Below are 17,286 nucleotides of genomic sequence, written 5' to 3'. Positions count from 1 at the left end.
TTTTTTCTCTGCACTGTGGTAGAGCCTTGTCTATAGTGAACAATTAAATAATTGTTGATGGACTAATATGACCCCACTGAAATAATTTGATTTGTTAGTACATATGTAGTAAGAATCAGATTGGCTGAACTTGATACTGTTTTTATCTGTCATGGACATAAACTGTTCCTTATGTCATAGCTAAATCTATTAAACAATGAATAATAAATTCTCTGATTTCTGTGTTGGCACTTATAAATCTAATTTAACAGTTGTGCGTTATTTTACCAATATCAAAAAGAAAGCTGTTCAAGTGATAATATTGTACTTATTCTTCCTCTTTTAATAAATAGTGTGGGGCATAATTTTAATTATGTGTTTACTTGTCCTTTTCATGTAGAAAGGAAACTTACTGAGTCAGTTAAATACCCAAATCACTGTACTTCTCTTACAATTTTTTTTTTTTTTTTGAGACAGAGTCTCACTCTATCAGCCAGGCTGGAGTACAGTGGTGCAATCTCAGCTCATTGCACCCTCTGCCTCTTAGGGTTCAAGTGATTCTCCTGCCTCAGCCTCCTGAGTAGCTGGGATTCAGATATGCACCATCATGCCTGGCTAATTTTTTTATTTTTAGTAGAGATGGGGTTTTGTCATGTTGGCCAGGCTGGTCTCGAACTCCTGACGTCACGTGATCTGCCCCCCTCAGCCTCCCAAAATGCTGGGATTACAGGTGTGAACCACCACACCCGGCCTTCTCTTATTATTTAAACTTTTTTTGAAACACCTTCAATGCAAGGGGCTGACTACCAAGTACATGTCCTCTTACTTCCAGATGCACAGTAGACCACAATACCTAACTGTCCTTGCAGTTAGGTGTGTCACGTCGCTGAGTTCTAGCCAATGATGTATGAACAGAAATGACATTTCCTACTTCCTGTTCCGGCCTTACCCATGAAAGCTGCTCACAAGCTGTCCTCTGTGCTCTTTTCTCGGCCAATGGCTCAATATTGATTCTTGGGAATACCTTGGAACAAAGTGAAGATAGCACAGCTGCCAGCAGTCTGGGTTCCTCAATTCATACATATTTGAACAAACCACCTAACTATTCCCTGACCCCACAATGAGTTGTTGTGTGAGAAATATAATCCTACTGTATTATTATGCCTGTGATGGGTTGTAGTTTTCCTTTTTTGTTACAGTAGTTAGCCTACCCAAACTAAAACATTTATATACATAACCCTCAACACCAGCAGTCTTCCAATTCTAATAATCACAAAAGTTTTATTACACAGGCTATTCTAACTGTTCTCCACACATGTAGACTTACCTTCACCTTGCAAAGGTAGCTTAAGACTAAAAAACTCCATTCCCCATTCTTTTAGTTACATTTGATTCTATAAACTGAGGGATATAATTAAATGCTATTTAATTAGCATCTTCAAACATGTATTTATTTTTTATTTTTATTTTTTGTAGAGGCGGGGTTTTGCCATGTTGCCCAGGCTGGTCTCAAACTCCTGGATTCAAGCAATCCACCTGCCTCGACCTCCCAAAGTGCTGGGATTACAAGCGTGAGCCACCGCGCCCAGCCTAGCATCCTCAAACATTTAAAACAAATGAGGTTCTAGTTGTTTCACTGTCTTGTAAACAAACAAGAACTGTTTACTGTAAGAATACAACATGACATTCTGGTAGTATTTCTCTGTTCCTAAGTACTATAATCAAATTACATGATGAGTAAAGAAAGGGTGTGTGGTCGGGGAAAGAGGTGAAATCACAGCAAACTGCTATAAAACAATGAAAGAACAATCATGAAATTGAAACATGAAAACATCTGCGAAAAAGCAGCAAGGTGTTCCAAACAGAAGGTCACAAAAGAGGAGAAAAATCTGAAAAGAAATAACTAATTGGCAACTAACTTTTAAGAGGGAAAAATTATAAAGTGATCAGGAAGGATGTGGATACAGGAAACCATTGAAGTATAGCTAATAATTGAAGTCAATGGAAACAGAAGAAACCAAAATTTCCTCAGTGGGAAAAGAAAGCTCTAGGAGCAAGAGAAAAAAATTGCTTGTAGCCCAGTGGTTGAGGTATTATAATAAAGTGTAGGGCTGAAGAGGAAGGAACAGACACTAATATCAATCAAATAAAATTATCTGAAGCCCTCTTTTGATAAAAGCTACCTGCAAAGCATAGCACGGATTTGAAAAAGACAAAGTTTCTGGCACAGATACCAGGAATGTAAAAGAAAATCAGTGTCCTAAATCTGAGCAGACACAATGAATAATTTTATTACTATGCTAAAAGTCACCTCTAACATTCAGCTATTACAAATGATCCTCCAACACCATGCACTTGCCTACATTTCTACTCTCATTCACTTGAACAATACAGTCCATTACTGAGTGCTGTCATTTGGTGGATACTAAGACACATGTGGTACAAAGAAAGGGCTCTGGGAAAACAGCCACCATAGACAGTAACAGTGCCACTTGAGCTGAGTTGCTGTCCTGTTCTAATCATGTGTAAAAATGGGAACATAGCTGCCTGTCTCTGGGCCAGTGGTCCCTGTGAGTGAGGAGAGTAATCTGCAGCCTTAAGGAAGATGGTGATAGAGGTTCTGAGCCCATGCTGCACATTCATTGTAATCATCTGGAGACTTGTAAAAATGCCACTGGAGGTGTGGGAAGGGTAAGGTCCGGCACCGGACCAATGAAATCAAGAATCTTTGGGCGTAGGGTCTGGGGCTCTGCATGTTCTGAACTCTCTCAGGTGTCCTGATTGTGCAAGAAGGGTTCAAGAGCAAGGGCCCTGGAAAGACGACTTCAACCTCTACTCCCCAGCCAATCAGTGATTGGGTTCTTGCATCAGTTGAGAAGGTAGTGACATAATACCTCTCAGGTGCTGAGAAAGTACTAGCCACACATTAAGCTCTCCAAAGGTGTTAATACTATAATTATCCCCAAATACAGCAAATTACAGGATTCCCTCTGGCAAATAAATTTGTATAGCATTTATTGTCTGGTTTTCCCCCTATTTTGAGGTAATTATAAATTATCTTGGTTATTTAACACTTTATGCATATACGTATTTCTCAAATTAGAGTGTATATTCTAGAGAGTCAAGGACTTTTCCTATCCTCTTTCCAGACTAGGGTCAATCACCCAGCTGGTATCAACAAACCAGCTGATGATGCCAATTCGACATGGCCATTTTTCCTTATTTAGCTCCCAAAGATTGATATATTTAAATTATCAGATCAAATTAGAGGTAATAAGAAATAAGGGCAATTCTATTTTCTCAGACCTCTGTACTTAAATCTTTTTTTCTAATGGGTTGTTACTTCAGACTAATAGGAAGATTTTACCAAGAATGATTGTTGTGTTAACCACAATATAGGTTGAGTACCCCTTACCCGAAATGCTTGGGACCAGAAGTATTTCAGATTTTTTTTGGATTCGGGAATACTGGCATTATATACTTACTGGTTCAGCATTCCTAATCTGAGAATCTAAAATGTTCCAATGAGCATTTCCTTTAAGTGTAATGTCGGTTCCAAAAAGTTTCCAATTTGGGATCATTTTGGATTTTTGGATTAGGGACACCCAACCTGAAACTTCTAGCAATGTTTTTTGTTGTTGTTATGATTCACTTTTAACTGGAAAGTAGCAGAGATCCACCAAGAACTAGACATCTGCCAATATGCTATTTACACTGGATCTTCAGTAATCCTCCTCTTACAGCAACTGGGCACATGGCTGCCCAGAATACAGAATACTTCTCCCAGCCTCTATAGCAATTAAGTGCAACAACATAACTAACTTTTAGCCAATGAGATGCAGTGGAAGTGGGGCATGCAACTTCCAAGATTATCCTTTTTTTAAAAAAAAAAAATCTTTAACATAGTAGAAAACTCATTGATTGAGGTTTACAATTCAGTCAACAGTTTTAGTATACTCAAAGAGTTGTGTAATTATCACTACAATCTAATTTTAGAACATTTCTAGCACCCCAAAAAGAAAGTTCATAGCTATTAACAGTCATTCCCTATTCCCAACCCCAGCCTTGGGCAACGATGAATTCTGCTTGCTATAACTTTTCCTATTCTGGACATTTTATAAATGGAATTGTAAAATATATGGCCTTTTGCATATGGCTTCTTTCACCTGGCATAATGTTTTCAAGTTTCATCTATGTTACAGCATGCATTAGTACTTCATTCCATTTAATGGCTGAATAATATTTGGTTATACGGATATAACACATTTTTATGTATTCATCAGACGAAGACAATTGGATTGTTCAGTTTGGTGGTTATTGAATGTTACTGCTATGAACAGTTGTGTACAAGTTTTTGCATGTGTGTGTGTGTATATATATATATATATATATATATATGTTTTCATACTGCTTGGATATACACCTAGAGGTAGAATTGCTAGCTCATTTGATAACTCTAAATTTAACTTTCTAAGGAATTGCCAGACCATTTTCCAAAGTGGCTGCACCATTTTACATTCCCACCAGCAATGAATGAGGTTCAGTTTTTTCTCATACTTGCCAACATTGGTTATTGTCCACCTTTCAAATTATAGCCATCCTAGTGGGTGTGAAGTAGCATCCCACTGTGGTTTTGATTTGCATATCCCTAATGATAAGTGATGTGGAGCATTTTTCAAGTGCCAATTGGCCATTTCTATAAATATATATCTTTCTTTCTTTTTTAATCTTTTCTTCACCCACAGCATAAAATATTTCTATATATTTTTTAATTTATATTTTATTAATATAAATGTATGTTTTATTTATTTATTTAGTTTTCAGAGACAGGGTCTCACTTTGTTGCCCAGGCTGGAGTGGAGTGGTGCAAACATGGCTCACTGCAGCCTTAACCTCCTGGGCTCAAGTTAATCCTCCCGCCTCAGTTCCCCAGGTAGCTAGGACTACAGGTGCACACCACCATGCCTGACTAATTTTTGTATTTTTTGTACTCCTGGATTCAAGCAATTCTCCCATGTCAGCCTCCCACAGTGCTGGGATTACAGGCTTGAGTCACCATGCCCAGTCTGGTAATTTCTACATCAATTTTACAGAATTGTTTATTCAGATCTTTTGCCCATTATGAAATTTGGTTACTCTCTTTATCGTTGAGTTGTAAGAATTTTTTATATATCCTGGATACAAATTCTTTATCAGGTATATGATTTACAAATATGTTCTCTTATTATATGAATTGTCTTTTTCTTGAAAGTGTCCTTTGAGGCACAAAATTTTAAAATTGTGATGAAGTCAAATTTATTTTTTGTTTTGTCATTTGCACTTTTGGTGTCATGTGTGAAAAACCAATGCCTAACCCAAGAAGATTTATCCATGTTTTATAGATTTGAGCTTTCATTTAGTTTTGTGATGCACTGTGAGTTAATTTTTGTGTATGTTGTCAGTAGGGGGCCAAATTCATTCTTCTGCATGTGAATATCCAAAAGTCTAAGCACAAATTGTTGAAAAGACTAACCTTTTTTCACTGAATTGTCTTGATCTCTGTTGAAATCAATTGTCCATAAATGTAAGAATTTATTTCTGGTCTCTCAATATTATGCTCTTGTTTTGCAGATCTATCCTTATGCCAGTATTGCACTGTCTTAATTACTGTAGCTTTGTAGTAAGTTTTGAAACTGGGAAATGTGAGTCCTCCAACTTTGTTCTTCTATTTCACGACTGTTGTGGCTATTCTGGATCTCTTGCATTTCCAGATGAAATTTCCAGATGTCAATTTCTGCAAAAAACTAACCTGATATTTTGATAGTGACTGTGTTTAATCTATGGGTAAATTTGGAGAGAACTGTCGTCTTAACAACATTGATTCTTCCCATTCATGAACACTGAACTTTCTCCATTTATTTGGATCTTCTTTAATTTATTTAACAATGTTTTGTAGTTTTCAGTATATACAAGTGTTGCATTTCTTTTATTAAATTTATTCCTATATTATTTTGATGGTCTTGTAAATAGAATTGTTTAATTTCATTTTTAGAGCATTCACTGCTAATGTATATTCACTGCTACTGTAGGGAACTACCATTAGTCATTGTATATTGATCTTATATCCTACAACCTTATTGAACTTGTTTCTTCTAATAGCTTTTTTTTCTTTTTTTTTTTTTTTCAAATAGATTCCTGGCTGGGTATGGTGGCTCATGCCTGTAATCTCAGCACTTTGGGATGCCAAGGTGGGTAGATCACCTGAGGTCAGGAGTTCTAGACTAGCCTGGTCAACATGGTGAAACCCTGTCTCTACTAAAAAATACAAAAATTAGCTGGGCATGGTGGCAGGCACGTGTAGTCCCAGCTACTCGGGAGGCTGAGGTAGGAGATTGGATTGAACCTGGGAGGTGGAGGTTGCAGTAAGCCAAGATCACACCATTGCATTCCAGCCTGGGCAACAAGAGTAAAACTCTGTCTCAAAAAATAAAAAAAAAAAATAAAAAATAAACAAAAACAAATAGATTCCTTAGGATTTTCTGTATACAAATTCATGTCATCTCTGAAAAGACATAGTCTACTTCTCCTTTTCCAAACTGGATGCCATGTTTTTTCTTCTACTTGCCTAATAGCCCTAGCTAGAATCTCCAGTACAATGCCAAACATAAGTAGCAATCAAGATCTATCTTTAAAGAGAACATACCCTTCTTTTCCCTCTTTATTCTTTCTGATAGATAGAATGTAAATGACATTACTAGAGTGCAGCAACCATCTTGGACCCTGAAGGGAAGTTAGGACTGGAATAAAGGCCAAGAAATAGCGACAACTAAGAAGAAACCTGGGTCCCTGTCATCCTGAGCAACATATCAATCTCAGATCTCCTAGCTAGACTTCACTTTGGGTCTCCGTGACTTGAGTCCAAGCTGAAATTGATGCACAAGAGCATTTAAATAAAGTTTAAATATTGTAATGCCTGCATAATTCAATCAAAATACATAAACTACTTTCAAAAGACATTTTTTTTTTAAGCTAAATTCAGTAAAGTTGTCAATCTAGGGAAGTACTATCTAAGCCTGGTTCTAGGTTGTAGACTTTGAACAAGATTTGGTATCTAATTTTTTTCAACTTCAAAATAATTCCATTGGGTTTACAGTATTTATCAATATTATGCTTCTAATATATTCTTTCAGCTTCCTAACTAGTTTGTGATTATAGAGGCTGTATTACTTTTACTAACTCTAGATTACTTCATAAAGCCAAGGTTACCTTAAAACCACTAAAAATAGTCATACCTTTAATAAAAACTCTCTGTATCTATTCACAAAAAAAAAAGGTATTTGTTAACTCACAATTTGAATGGTTAAATTCAGATCTATTATATGCTTTGATTCTAAGTTATTGATAAAACTAAGTCAGGGGCTCAACTCTAAATGGGGTAATATCAAGTATCCCTAATGCGGACAGAAAAACAGTAAGTGTTTCTATATTAATGGCAAAAAAATTGTGAGAAATACAGAGGAAACATCTGTCCTAGAATTTACCATCAGCAGGAGAATTTAATGTCAGCATTATTACCTGACTGATATCAAATAGTGAGTACACAAGAAAGGGAAAGCCACTGCACAGACTGTGGCTTACGTATCCATTTGACCATTTTTAAGACTAAATACCCAGTAACCAATTCTCAATTACTCCTCTTGTACCTTAATTAGGCCTTAAACATGCAGTACAGAAATTCAAGTGCAACTCATGATTAGGAGCTCCCTATGTCTAAAAATGTCCAAAAATTTAAAATAAAGTAGCTTAACTTCTGGGAGCAGAATCTAGATGTCAATCAAATCAGAAAGGTTTTTTCTTTTGTATCCCTCAGAAATTTTTGTTCCTGGAAAACATTCTGATTAAGTTAAGCTATGTATCTGCTGTCATAGAATGCTGACTAATCTAACCGTGACTTCTAATTCCTATATTAACTAGAAGTATAAAATGTTTAGAAAAGTGATGACAGAATAAGTCTAAATGTGTACATAAATCCCCATAGCATCTATCTTTCTTTGGAGTGTACACCGTGAAATAAGCAGAAACCCTTGTCTCCCCAATTAGCCCATCAGCTCTTTGGGCTCAACATCATGTCTTTTTCTGCTGTTTGCATTTCACAAGATCACTAGGCAATAGAGCAGGTGTGTAAAAACTGCTTTCTATATGAACAATCTTAGGTATAAATTGGTCATTGTTCATATCGAATTAAGTCTAAATATAAATTAAACGCTCAGATTTTATTTAATATGTAAACCCCTCAAAGAAAGCAGAGTATATAAGAAAAAATCTTTTTTTCAAGTATTTTCTATTGATCTCTTCCTACCTTAAATAAACATCAACAAAGCTACATTAAGATCCTATTTTTGGGTGAATACTTTATTCAAAGGCCCAAAGGCTATAATCTTGAACTCCAAGCAAATGAAAGAATTGTGTTTCTACATTTTACAGTTCACCATGAAATCTCAGCAAGAAAAGAAGAAAATCGAGATTAATCTAGACAAAGCAGTATGTGGTAATAAAGTCAAAGAAATCAGTGGTGAAATCTAAGCAAAAAGGAATGCATGAAACAAAAGAGAAAAAAAGATTAGGGATATATTGTTACCTCTTTTCAAATGAACTCTTGGACAAAAGACGCCTTTCTCAACAGTAGAATGACCAGGAATTACATATAATAGACTCCTGCTGTATGAAACAGAAGTATGCCTACTTAATTCAAATCTGAAATTTTATAACCTGAAATACTGAACTGTAACTAATATTTAAAAGATAAGATTTCTACACCAAGCAACTTTCAGAAAAACAGGTGAGCAACTGTAGTACCAGTATTTCTGCAAACATTCAAAATACTGGAGCTATTACAACTGATACCACAAGAATTCAAAGGATCCTTAGTGGCTACTATGAGCAACTTATATGCCAATAAACTGGAAAATCCAGAAGAAAGAATATATTCCTAGACGCATACAATCTGCCAAGACTGAATTAGGAAGAAATCCAAAACCTGAACAGACTAATAACAAGTAACGAGATCAAAGTCATAATGAAAGTCTCCTAGTAAAAAAAAGCCCAGGACTTGATGGCTTCACTGTTGAATTCTAACAAACACTTAAAAAATACCAACCATACTCAAACTGTTTCAAAAAAAATAGAGGAAGAGAAAATACTTCCAAACTCATTCTACAAGATCAATGTCACCCTGATACCCAAACTAGACAAAGATACATCAAAAAAGAAAACTACAGGCCATTGTCTCTGATGAATATGGATGCAGAAAATCCTCAACAAAATACCAGCAAACTATTCAACAATACACTGAAAACCTCATTCATTATAACCAAGGGGGATTTATCCCAGGGATGCAAGGATGGTTCAACACACAGAAATCAATCAATGTGACACATCATATCAACAGAATGAAGGAAAAAAACCATATGGTCATTTTACTGATGCTGAAAAATCATTTGATAAAGTTCAACATCCAATCATGATAAAAATCCTTTAAAAACTAGGTACAGAAAGAACACACCTCAACATCATAAAGCCATATATGACAGACCCACAGCTAGTATCCTACTGAAAAGGGAAAAACTGAAAGCTTTTCCTCTAAGATCTGGAACACAACAATGTTGTCCATTGTCACCACTGTTATTCAACACAGCACTGGAAGTCCTAATTAGAACAATCAGACAAGAGAAAGAAATAAAGAGTGTCCAAATTGGAAAAGAAAAAGTCAAATGGTCCTTGTTTGCAGACAATATATGATTTTACATCTGGAAAAACCTAGACTCCTCCAAAAAATTATTATAACTGATAAACAAATTTGGTAAAGTTCCAGGATACAAAATCAACATACAAAAATCAATGGCATTTCTATATGCCAACAGTGAACAATCTGAAAAAGAAATCAAAAAGGCAATCATTTACAGTCACAAATAGCCTCAAATAAAACTGAATACCTAGAAATTAACCAAAGAAGTAAAAGACCTCTACAACACAAACTATAAAACACTGAGGAAAGAAACCAAGAGGACATACAAAAAATGAAAAGATATTCTCTGTTTATGGATTGGAAGAATCAATGTTGTTAAAAAGCCCATACTACTCAAAGCAATCTACAGATTCAACACAATCCCGATCAAAACACCAATGACATTCTTTACAGAAACAGAAATAACAATCTTAAAATTTACATGGAACCACAAAAGACCCAGAATAATCAAAGCTATCCTGAGCAAAAAGAACAAACTGGAGGCATCATACTACCTGACTTCAAATTATAGTTAATACTACAGAGCTATAGTAACCAAAACAGCATGTTACTAGCATAAAAACAGAAACACAGACCTATGAAACAGAATAGAGAACCCAGAATCAAATTCACACACCCACAGTGAACTCATTTTTGACAAAGTTTCCAAGAACATACACTGGGGAAAAGACAGTCTCTTCAATAAATGGTGCTGGGAAAACTAGACATCCATATGCAGACGAATGAAAATAGACCTCTATCTCTTGCCATATACAAAATTCAAATCAGAATGGATTAAAGACTGAAATCTAAGACCTCAAACTATGAAACTACTAAAAGAAAACACTGGGGAAACTCTACAGGACACTGGACTGGAGATTTCTTGAGTGATAACCCTCAAGCACTGATAACCAAAGCAGAAGTGGACAAATGGGGTCACATAAAGTAAAAAAGTTTTTGCACAGCAAAGATAAGAATCAATGAAGTGAAGAGACAACCCACAGAATTGGAGAAAATATTTGCAAACTCTTCATCTGACAAGGGATTCATAACCAGAATATACAAAGAGCTCAAACAACTCAACAGGAAAAAAAATCTAATAATTCAATTTAAAAATGGGCAAAGTATTTGAATAGACATTTCTCAGAAGAAGATATACAAATGGCAAACAGGCATATGAAAAAGTGCTCAACATCACTGATCATCAGAGAAATGCAAATCAAAACTGCAATGAAATATCATCTTATCCCAGTTAAAATGGCTTTTATCCAAAAGTCAGGCAATAACAAATGCCGGCAAGCATCTGGAAAAAAAGGAACCCTCATACACTGTTGGTAGTAATGTAAATTAGTACAATCACTTTGGAGAACAGTTTGGAGGTTCCTCAAAAAACCAAAAATAGAGCTAACACATGACCCAGCAATCCCACGGCTGGGTATATATAGGAAAGAAAGGAAATCAGTATAACAAAGAGGTTATCTACATTCCCATGTTTCTTGCAGCTCTGTTCATCACAGCCAAGATGTGGAAGCAAACTAAGTGTCCATCAGCAGATGAATGGATAAAGAAAATGTAGTACTTATAGACAATGGAGTACTATTCAGCCACAAAAAGAATGAGATTCTGTCATCTGCAAGAACATGGATGGAACTGGAGGTCATTATGTTAAATGAAATAAGCCAGGCACAGAAAGACAAATATCATATATTCTCATCTATGGGATCTAAAAATCAAAACAATTGAACTCACAAAGACATAGCATAGAAGGATGGTTACAAGAGGCTGGGAAGGGTGGGGGTGGGAGGAAGGTTGGGATGGTTAATGAGCACACACACAAAAGTTAAAAAGAATAAGACCTCGTATTTATAGCACAACAGGGGGACTACAGTCAATAATATTAATAATTTAATTGTACATTTAAAAATAAGTAAAAGTATAATTGGATTGTTTGTGATACAAAGGAGAAATGCTTGAGGAGATAGATACCCAATTTTCCATGTGATTATTAAACGCTGAATGCCTGTACCAAAATACCTCATGAAGCCTACAAATATAAACACCTATTATATACCCACAAAATTTAAAAAATAAAAATAAAAATGAATATGGAAAACTTTCTACCCCATTCCAGTTCTCCATCAACTTAATAAAATGAGAGAGAATATTTTCTTCCATCTCATATTTTTCAATATTTCCATTTCAGTATTTTCTAGATGCAAAAGGAAAGTCAACAAAGGTTCTAAAAATGCCAAGGAGACTAAAATAGAATAATCACATACATATAATAGAGGAACCTGTGTTCTTTTCCTCCATGTGAGATAGTCAAAATCAGCGACTTTTTTCTTGGCATGCTTATAGAGTTCCCTGCTGAGCCTGAGATGTCTATGTTGTCCATGAAAGGTCAATGGCTCCTGGTTGCCGTGTACTATAAACACCCTCTGCTCATCCTACACACCTCTCTCTGTTCTAGGTCTCAATTCCACCTCGCTGTGGAACAGCCACATACTGCTCTTTTCTTGTTTTCTACATATGAAATGAGAATCACAGACCCACTCCAATGGATGTGAGCATGACATAAAATCACCAAGAATTAACTCAGTAAAATAAAAGGGAAAGAAACCTGTATCCTCAAATCTCTTTAAGCATGACACTTTAACAATTAACTTCTCAACTGAGAGGTTAAGGCCCTTCTTACCTGCCCCAGAGGTTGAAATCCATAGTACAATAGAACCAATACGATCGAACTTGGGGTTTCAAAAGAGACAAGGGGAAAGAAATGGGTGGGGTTCTCCTTCATTCAATGCAACAGCGGCTCATAAGGCCACAAATAGAAAAAAATATATATATTGTAAGCTTGAGAGATGCTAACACTGCAACTCTCAAGACCAATGATCAGCATCAGTAGACAGAAAAAGGAAGAGAAGGATAATGTGTTAGTTTTGTAATGCTGTGTAACAAGTCACCACAAACTTAACAGCTTAAATATAGGTCAGACGTCTAGCACTCCAAGGCTGGGTTATCTCAGGCTGAAATCAAGGTGTTAGCTGGCTGCATTCTCATCTGGAACTCAGGGTCCTCTTCTAAGCACATTCTTGTTGGCAGAATTCAGTTGCAGTTGTTAAGGCTGAAGTCCCTGTCCTTTTGCTGGGTATTCACTGGAGACTGCTCTCGATTCCTAATGGCTACTCTCAGGTACATGCCCAGTGGCCCCACCCCCTTCTCAGCACCAGAGAACCTGTCTTATGCTAAATCCCTCTCAGGTTTCATATCTCTGACTTTCTCTTCTGTGACCAGCTAGAGAAATCTCTGGCATTCAAAAGGCTTGCTTGATTAGGTAGGGCACCAAGATAGTCTCCCTGCATGGATAATAAGCTAGATGCTTGAGTTCTCTCAAACTGCATGTTGAACTCCTGAGCCCTAGGGTGATGGCATGAGGAGGTAGGGTATCTGGGAAGTAAGTATGTCATGAAGGTGAAGCCCTCATGGATAAGATTAGTGAAGGGACCCCAGGCACCTCTCTCATTCTCTTCCTATATGAGTATCAGTGTGAGTGTGAGTATGAGTGTGTGTGGTTGAGTGTATGAGTGTGAGTGTACGTGAGTGTGTATGAGTGTGAGTATGAGTGTGAGTGTGCATGTATCCACATGAAGACACAAGGAGAGTTCAGTAGCCTCTAATCTGGAAGAGGGACCTCACCAGAACTTGACCATACTGGCATCGTGATCCTGGAATGCCAGCCTCCAGAACTGTGAGAAATAAATTTCTGTTGTTTATAAGCCACCTGGTCTATGGGACTTTGTTATAGCAGCCTGAACTAAGACATTAGTTCAACCAATTAGGGACCCTAATCACATTTGTAAAATTTAAATCACCTTTTGCCATACACAACATAATCTGGAATAACACCGGGGATAATACAAGGGAGCCATTTCAGAATTCTGCCTATCACACATGTTAATACAGGAAGGAAGGTTGTTATTTCAGTACAGAGTAGATACAGAATTGACGAGAATGATGGGTCAAGTGTTGTGTTTATATAGTAACTTTCAAAAAAGACTATGGGTAAAGAGCAACCAAAATCCATTTATACTTTGTGATATTACGATATGAAAGCAGTTGTCACCTTGCCTAAGGTGAGTGGAAGAGCCACGTAAGAGTAAGGCCTGCTTCATTTACATTGCCACTCAGCCAAAAGTACACACTCCACAGACTCTGGAGATAAACAGAATCTTAAAATCAGATGAATTTAATTGAGAAATGAATGCAGCCAAAACCTATTAGTCTTTATTTAAGAAAAAAGTTTTAAATCATTTTCCACAATTTCACTTGGCTTTTTGAAGTTAATTGAGCAAAACTGTCATAGCTTTAAATAGTTTCAAAATTATTACTCTGTCATGCTTAGGTCTTGAGACTTCCTTTCTTTGCTCCTTTGACTGCACTTTTCAACCCTAGATAGGAAGGGGAAAGAAGATAGGGGAGTCTTTTGCTTTTTTTCGCCAAAAGAACTATATTAGGGTCCAGAAAATATTCAAAAACAGGAAAAAAGAAAAAACTGCTGGCCACAGATATTGAGGGAAATGGGCCCTATGACTTAAATTCCAATGCATCTCTACCTTCTGGGCTGCATCTAGTGGTCTCGACTGCTGCTGGGCACTGACTCCCCTACTTTATGGATTCTCTATTCCTGACCCTGAACTGCCACCCTGGGGCACTCATCCATCCAAATGACCATGACTGGGAAACCATATACCTATGGGGAAAGTTTGTAAAAGAATGTTTCCATTTAATTTGCAAAGAAAAGAATCCTGGCTGACCCAGTGGCTCATACCTGTATTCCAATGTTTTGGAAGGCCAAGGTGTGAGGCCAGCTTGAGCCCAGGAGTTTGAGACCAGCCTGGACAACATAGCGAGAGCCTCTTCTCTTCAAAAATGGAAAACAAAACAAAACAAAACAAAACAAAAAAAACAGAATCCCAAAGCTGGGTGCAACAGAGCCACATAGTATTTAACAGCATTAGTTTCATAAACATGAACATTCTCTACTGTGGCTCTGTCTTCATTACAGAGAATCCAGCCGCCTTAGGGCACCTCAGACTGTTCTCACTTATGCAACAGCTAGAGTTCCTTCCTCAGTATTTGTGCTGCATCTACCTATTTAGAGTAACATTTACAAATATACCTAGGGAGATACAGAAAGGACATAAACTTAAGTCCCATCCAGAGTCCTTCATATGGAGGGCAATTACGAAAGGGCCAATGAAACTATATTAAGTTTCACTAATCCTGATAGCTGTTGTATAATATTTAAAGTTATACATAATTGTCAAGCACAGGCCTGGTAAGTTACTTAACCCACTTCCCTCATCAGTAAAATACAGATACTACTAATAATAGTGTCTACTTTGTACAGTTGTAGTGAGGATTAAATGTGCATGTAAATGCAAAGCACGTGTACCAGCCACCTGTACACAGTAAGCACTCAATAAAGCTTGGCTAAAATGACTGTCATTGTTCTAACTCATTGTCTCTCAACTCCAATCTCTTCTGCACATCTCCTCTGTTTTTGACTTAATACAGGCTCCTAGCAGCTCCCAGCTGATTAGATTCTAGTACCTATCTAAACTGGTTCCCATTCTGGTGCTATGAGAACCTTCCTAATGCCAATCTGCTCACATCATTCCCCTGCTTTGAAACCTTCAATGGCTCTTCACTACTCTAAGAAAAAAGTCCAAACACCATGGGGTACAGCATGAAACCCTCTAGGACCCAGTCACAGCAGTAACACTGGTAAAGACCAGCACAGCCCCAGGGACTATGAGGCCTCCATGCTTTTTTTCTCACGCTTATCCTGTTACCTAGAAAACCCTTCTCCCAAATTTAAATTTAAAGTCCAAGCCAGAAATTGGAGAGTTGTCTATGTCATATTTGCAAGAGATCTGTTTTTCCTTCCCGTCTTAACAGGCTCCTTAATGCCCAGGATACTCCCAAATCCACACAAGATCTTCCCAAGCTAGACACAAGTTACCTTTCCAGCACATCATCCTCTTCCAGGAGATGACACAAACAAACTACCTGAGGTTCTTGGAAGCACAAACCTTAAAGCTTCTGCCCCTCTGTACACACTTCCCTCTGCCTAAAATTATCCTTTCTCCAATTGCTAACTCCCATTCCCAGTGAAGCCTTTACTGGCATGCCTTCCATCTTCCATCCAACAGATGGAATTGATTCCTCCCCTTCCACTCCCTTGGCCCGGGTACACCTCTTCCCCAGGATTCTTGTAACTGCAGTGACATTTCGTATTTGTAGGTCTGCCTTCCACACTAGACTGAGAGTTCAAGGTCAACAACTATCAAGCAACTCCAGTACTTAACAATGATGCTTAATGTATGTTTGATGGATTAAGTTTCCTGTGTAACTGGCATTATGCTGCCATTTTCCATTCTCCAAATTCAGGATGGAAGCTTTACTAAGGAACACTATTTATTACAGAATAGAATTTTTTTTTTGGAGAAAGGTTTTCTTGCAACATTACAAAGGGATTTTATTACTACAGTATCTAAAACTTAAAGGCTAAAAATTCCTGGCTTAGATAAGTAGAAAAAACATATGCAAACATTTGGGCTAATCATATGAGGTTGGATTGTTTTAAAACAACAATTTTGAGTGGAACACTAACAAATTTGGGATCGCAGAATTTTAGAACTAGAAGGTTGCCTGGAGAAACTAAAGGTCAAGTGCTTTCCTTTGATAGTTGAGGAAATATGCACAAGGTCTCTAATAGGTCAGTGGCAACAGCAAGACTAGAATTCGGCCTTCTGCTTCTTGGTCTCAAACATTACGCCATCTGAGAGGAAAAACGAAATTGCCTATTCTATAAAATGAGGCACTCAAATTTCATATGAGCACATACACCTTCACCTCAATTGTGTATCTCAGTGTAATATCAAAGTAAACCCAGCCCAGGGGAACACGGTGAAGCAACAGAGAGATGAGCGGCTTTGAAGTCCAAGGACAGAGTCAGAATCCCAGTGGGACACTAGCCGTGTGCTCCTGATTAAACTGCTTGCAGGCAGTTCTCTCATCTGCAATGTGGGAACAGTACTTCTTTCAGAAATTGTTGTGAGGATTAAATGAGAACATCGGTGAGAACATTCTGCAAATCATAAATGTTATACAAGTGCCAGATATTAATAAAAAAATATAAAATAAGTATTAGTTTACACTGTAGTTTAGTTAAAATTGAAAAATATATTCACATGTGAATGTGAAAACCAGTCACTACTTCATTATTCTGTTTATCCTTATACCTTTCTCTTGTTTTGATGCTGGACTTTGCTCTGTTCAAGAGAATTATACCAGCTCCAAGGTAAGAAAAAGAAAGGAAAATTAGGTCTTATTTGATGATGCAATAATTCAAGTTTTTCTTAGACTCTGTCATCAATGATGAAATAGAAATATCTCTTTAAAATTGTCACCAGTATATTACCACCTTACAACTGTGTAACACAGATAGCTGCTTATGTATTCAGACAGATACAGGTCTC

The 17,286-nt window shown here is 37.0% G+C and overlaps 1 protein-coding gene across 5 annotated transcripts in view; it reads right to left on the bottom strand.

Annotated features, from left to right (window-relative positions):
* The window catches only part of GAREM1 (GRB2 associated regulator of MAPK1 subtype 1), a 209,339-nt gene that overhangs the window by 142,092 nt on the left and 49,961 nt on the right, over nucleotides 1-17,286 (bottom strand). Inside the window, exon 1 of one of the 5 annotated variants that reach the window (XM_012447273.2) lies at nucleotides 929-953. The exons of the other annotated variants lie outside the window; for them this stretch is intronic. Within the exon in view, the coding sequence (XP_012302696.1) occupies nucleotides 929-932 (4 nt within the window). The 5' untranslated portion in view covers nucleotides 933-953. Of the gene's footprint in view, nucleotides 1-928; nucleotides 954-17,286 lie in introns of those variants that run through there. 5 annotated transcript variants of the gene reach the window in all.

The sequence above is a fragment of the Aotus nancymaae genome, unplaced genomic scaffold (assembly GCF_030222135.1).
Source record: "Aotus nancymaae isolate 86718 unplaced genomic scaffold, 86718_ANA_hifiasm-v0.15.2.pri h1tg000020l, whole genome shotgun sequence".
Lineage (NCBI taxonomy): Eukaryota > Metazoa > Chordata > Mammalia > Primates > Aotidae > Aotus > Aotus nancymaae.
This window is presented reverse-complemented; position numbering and strand designations above follow the sequence as displayed.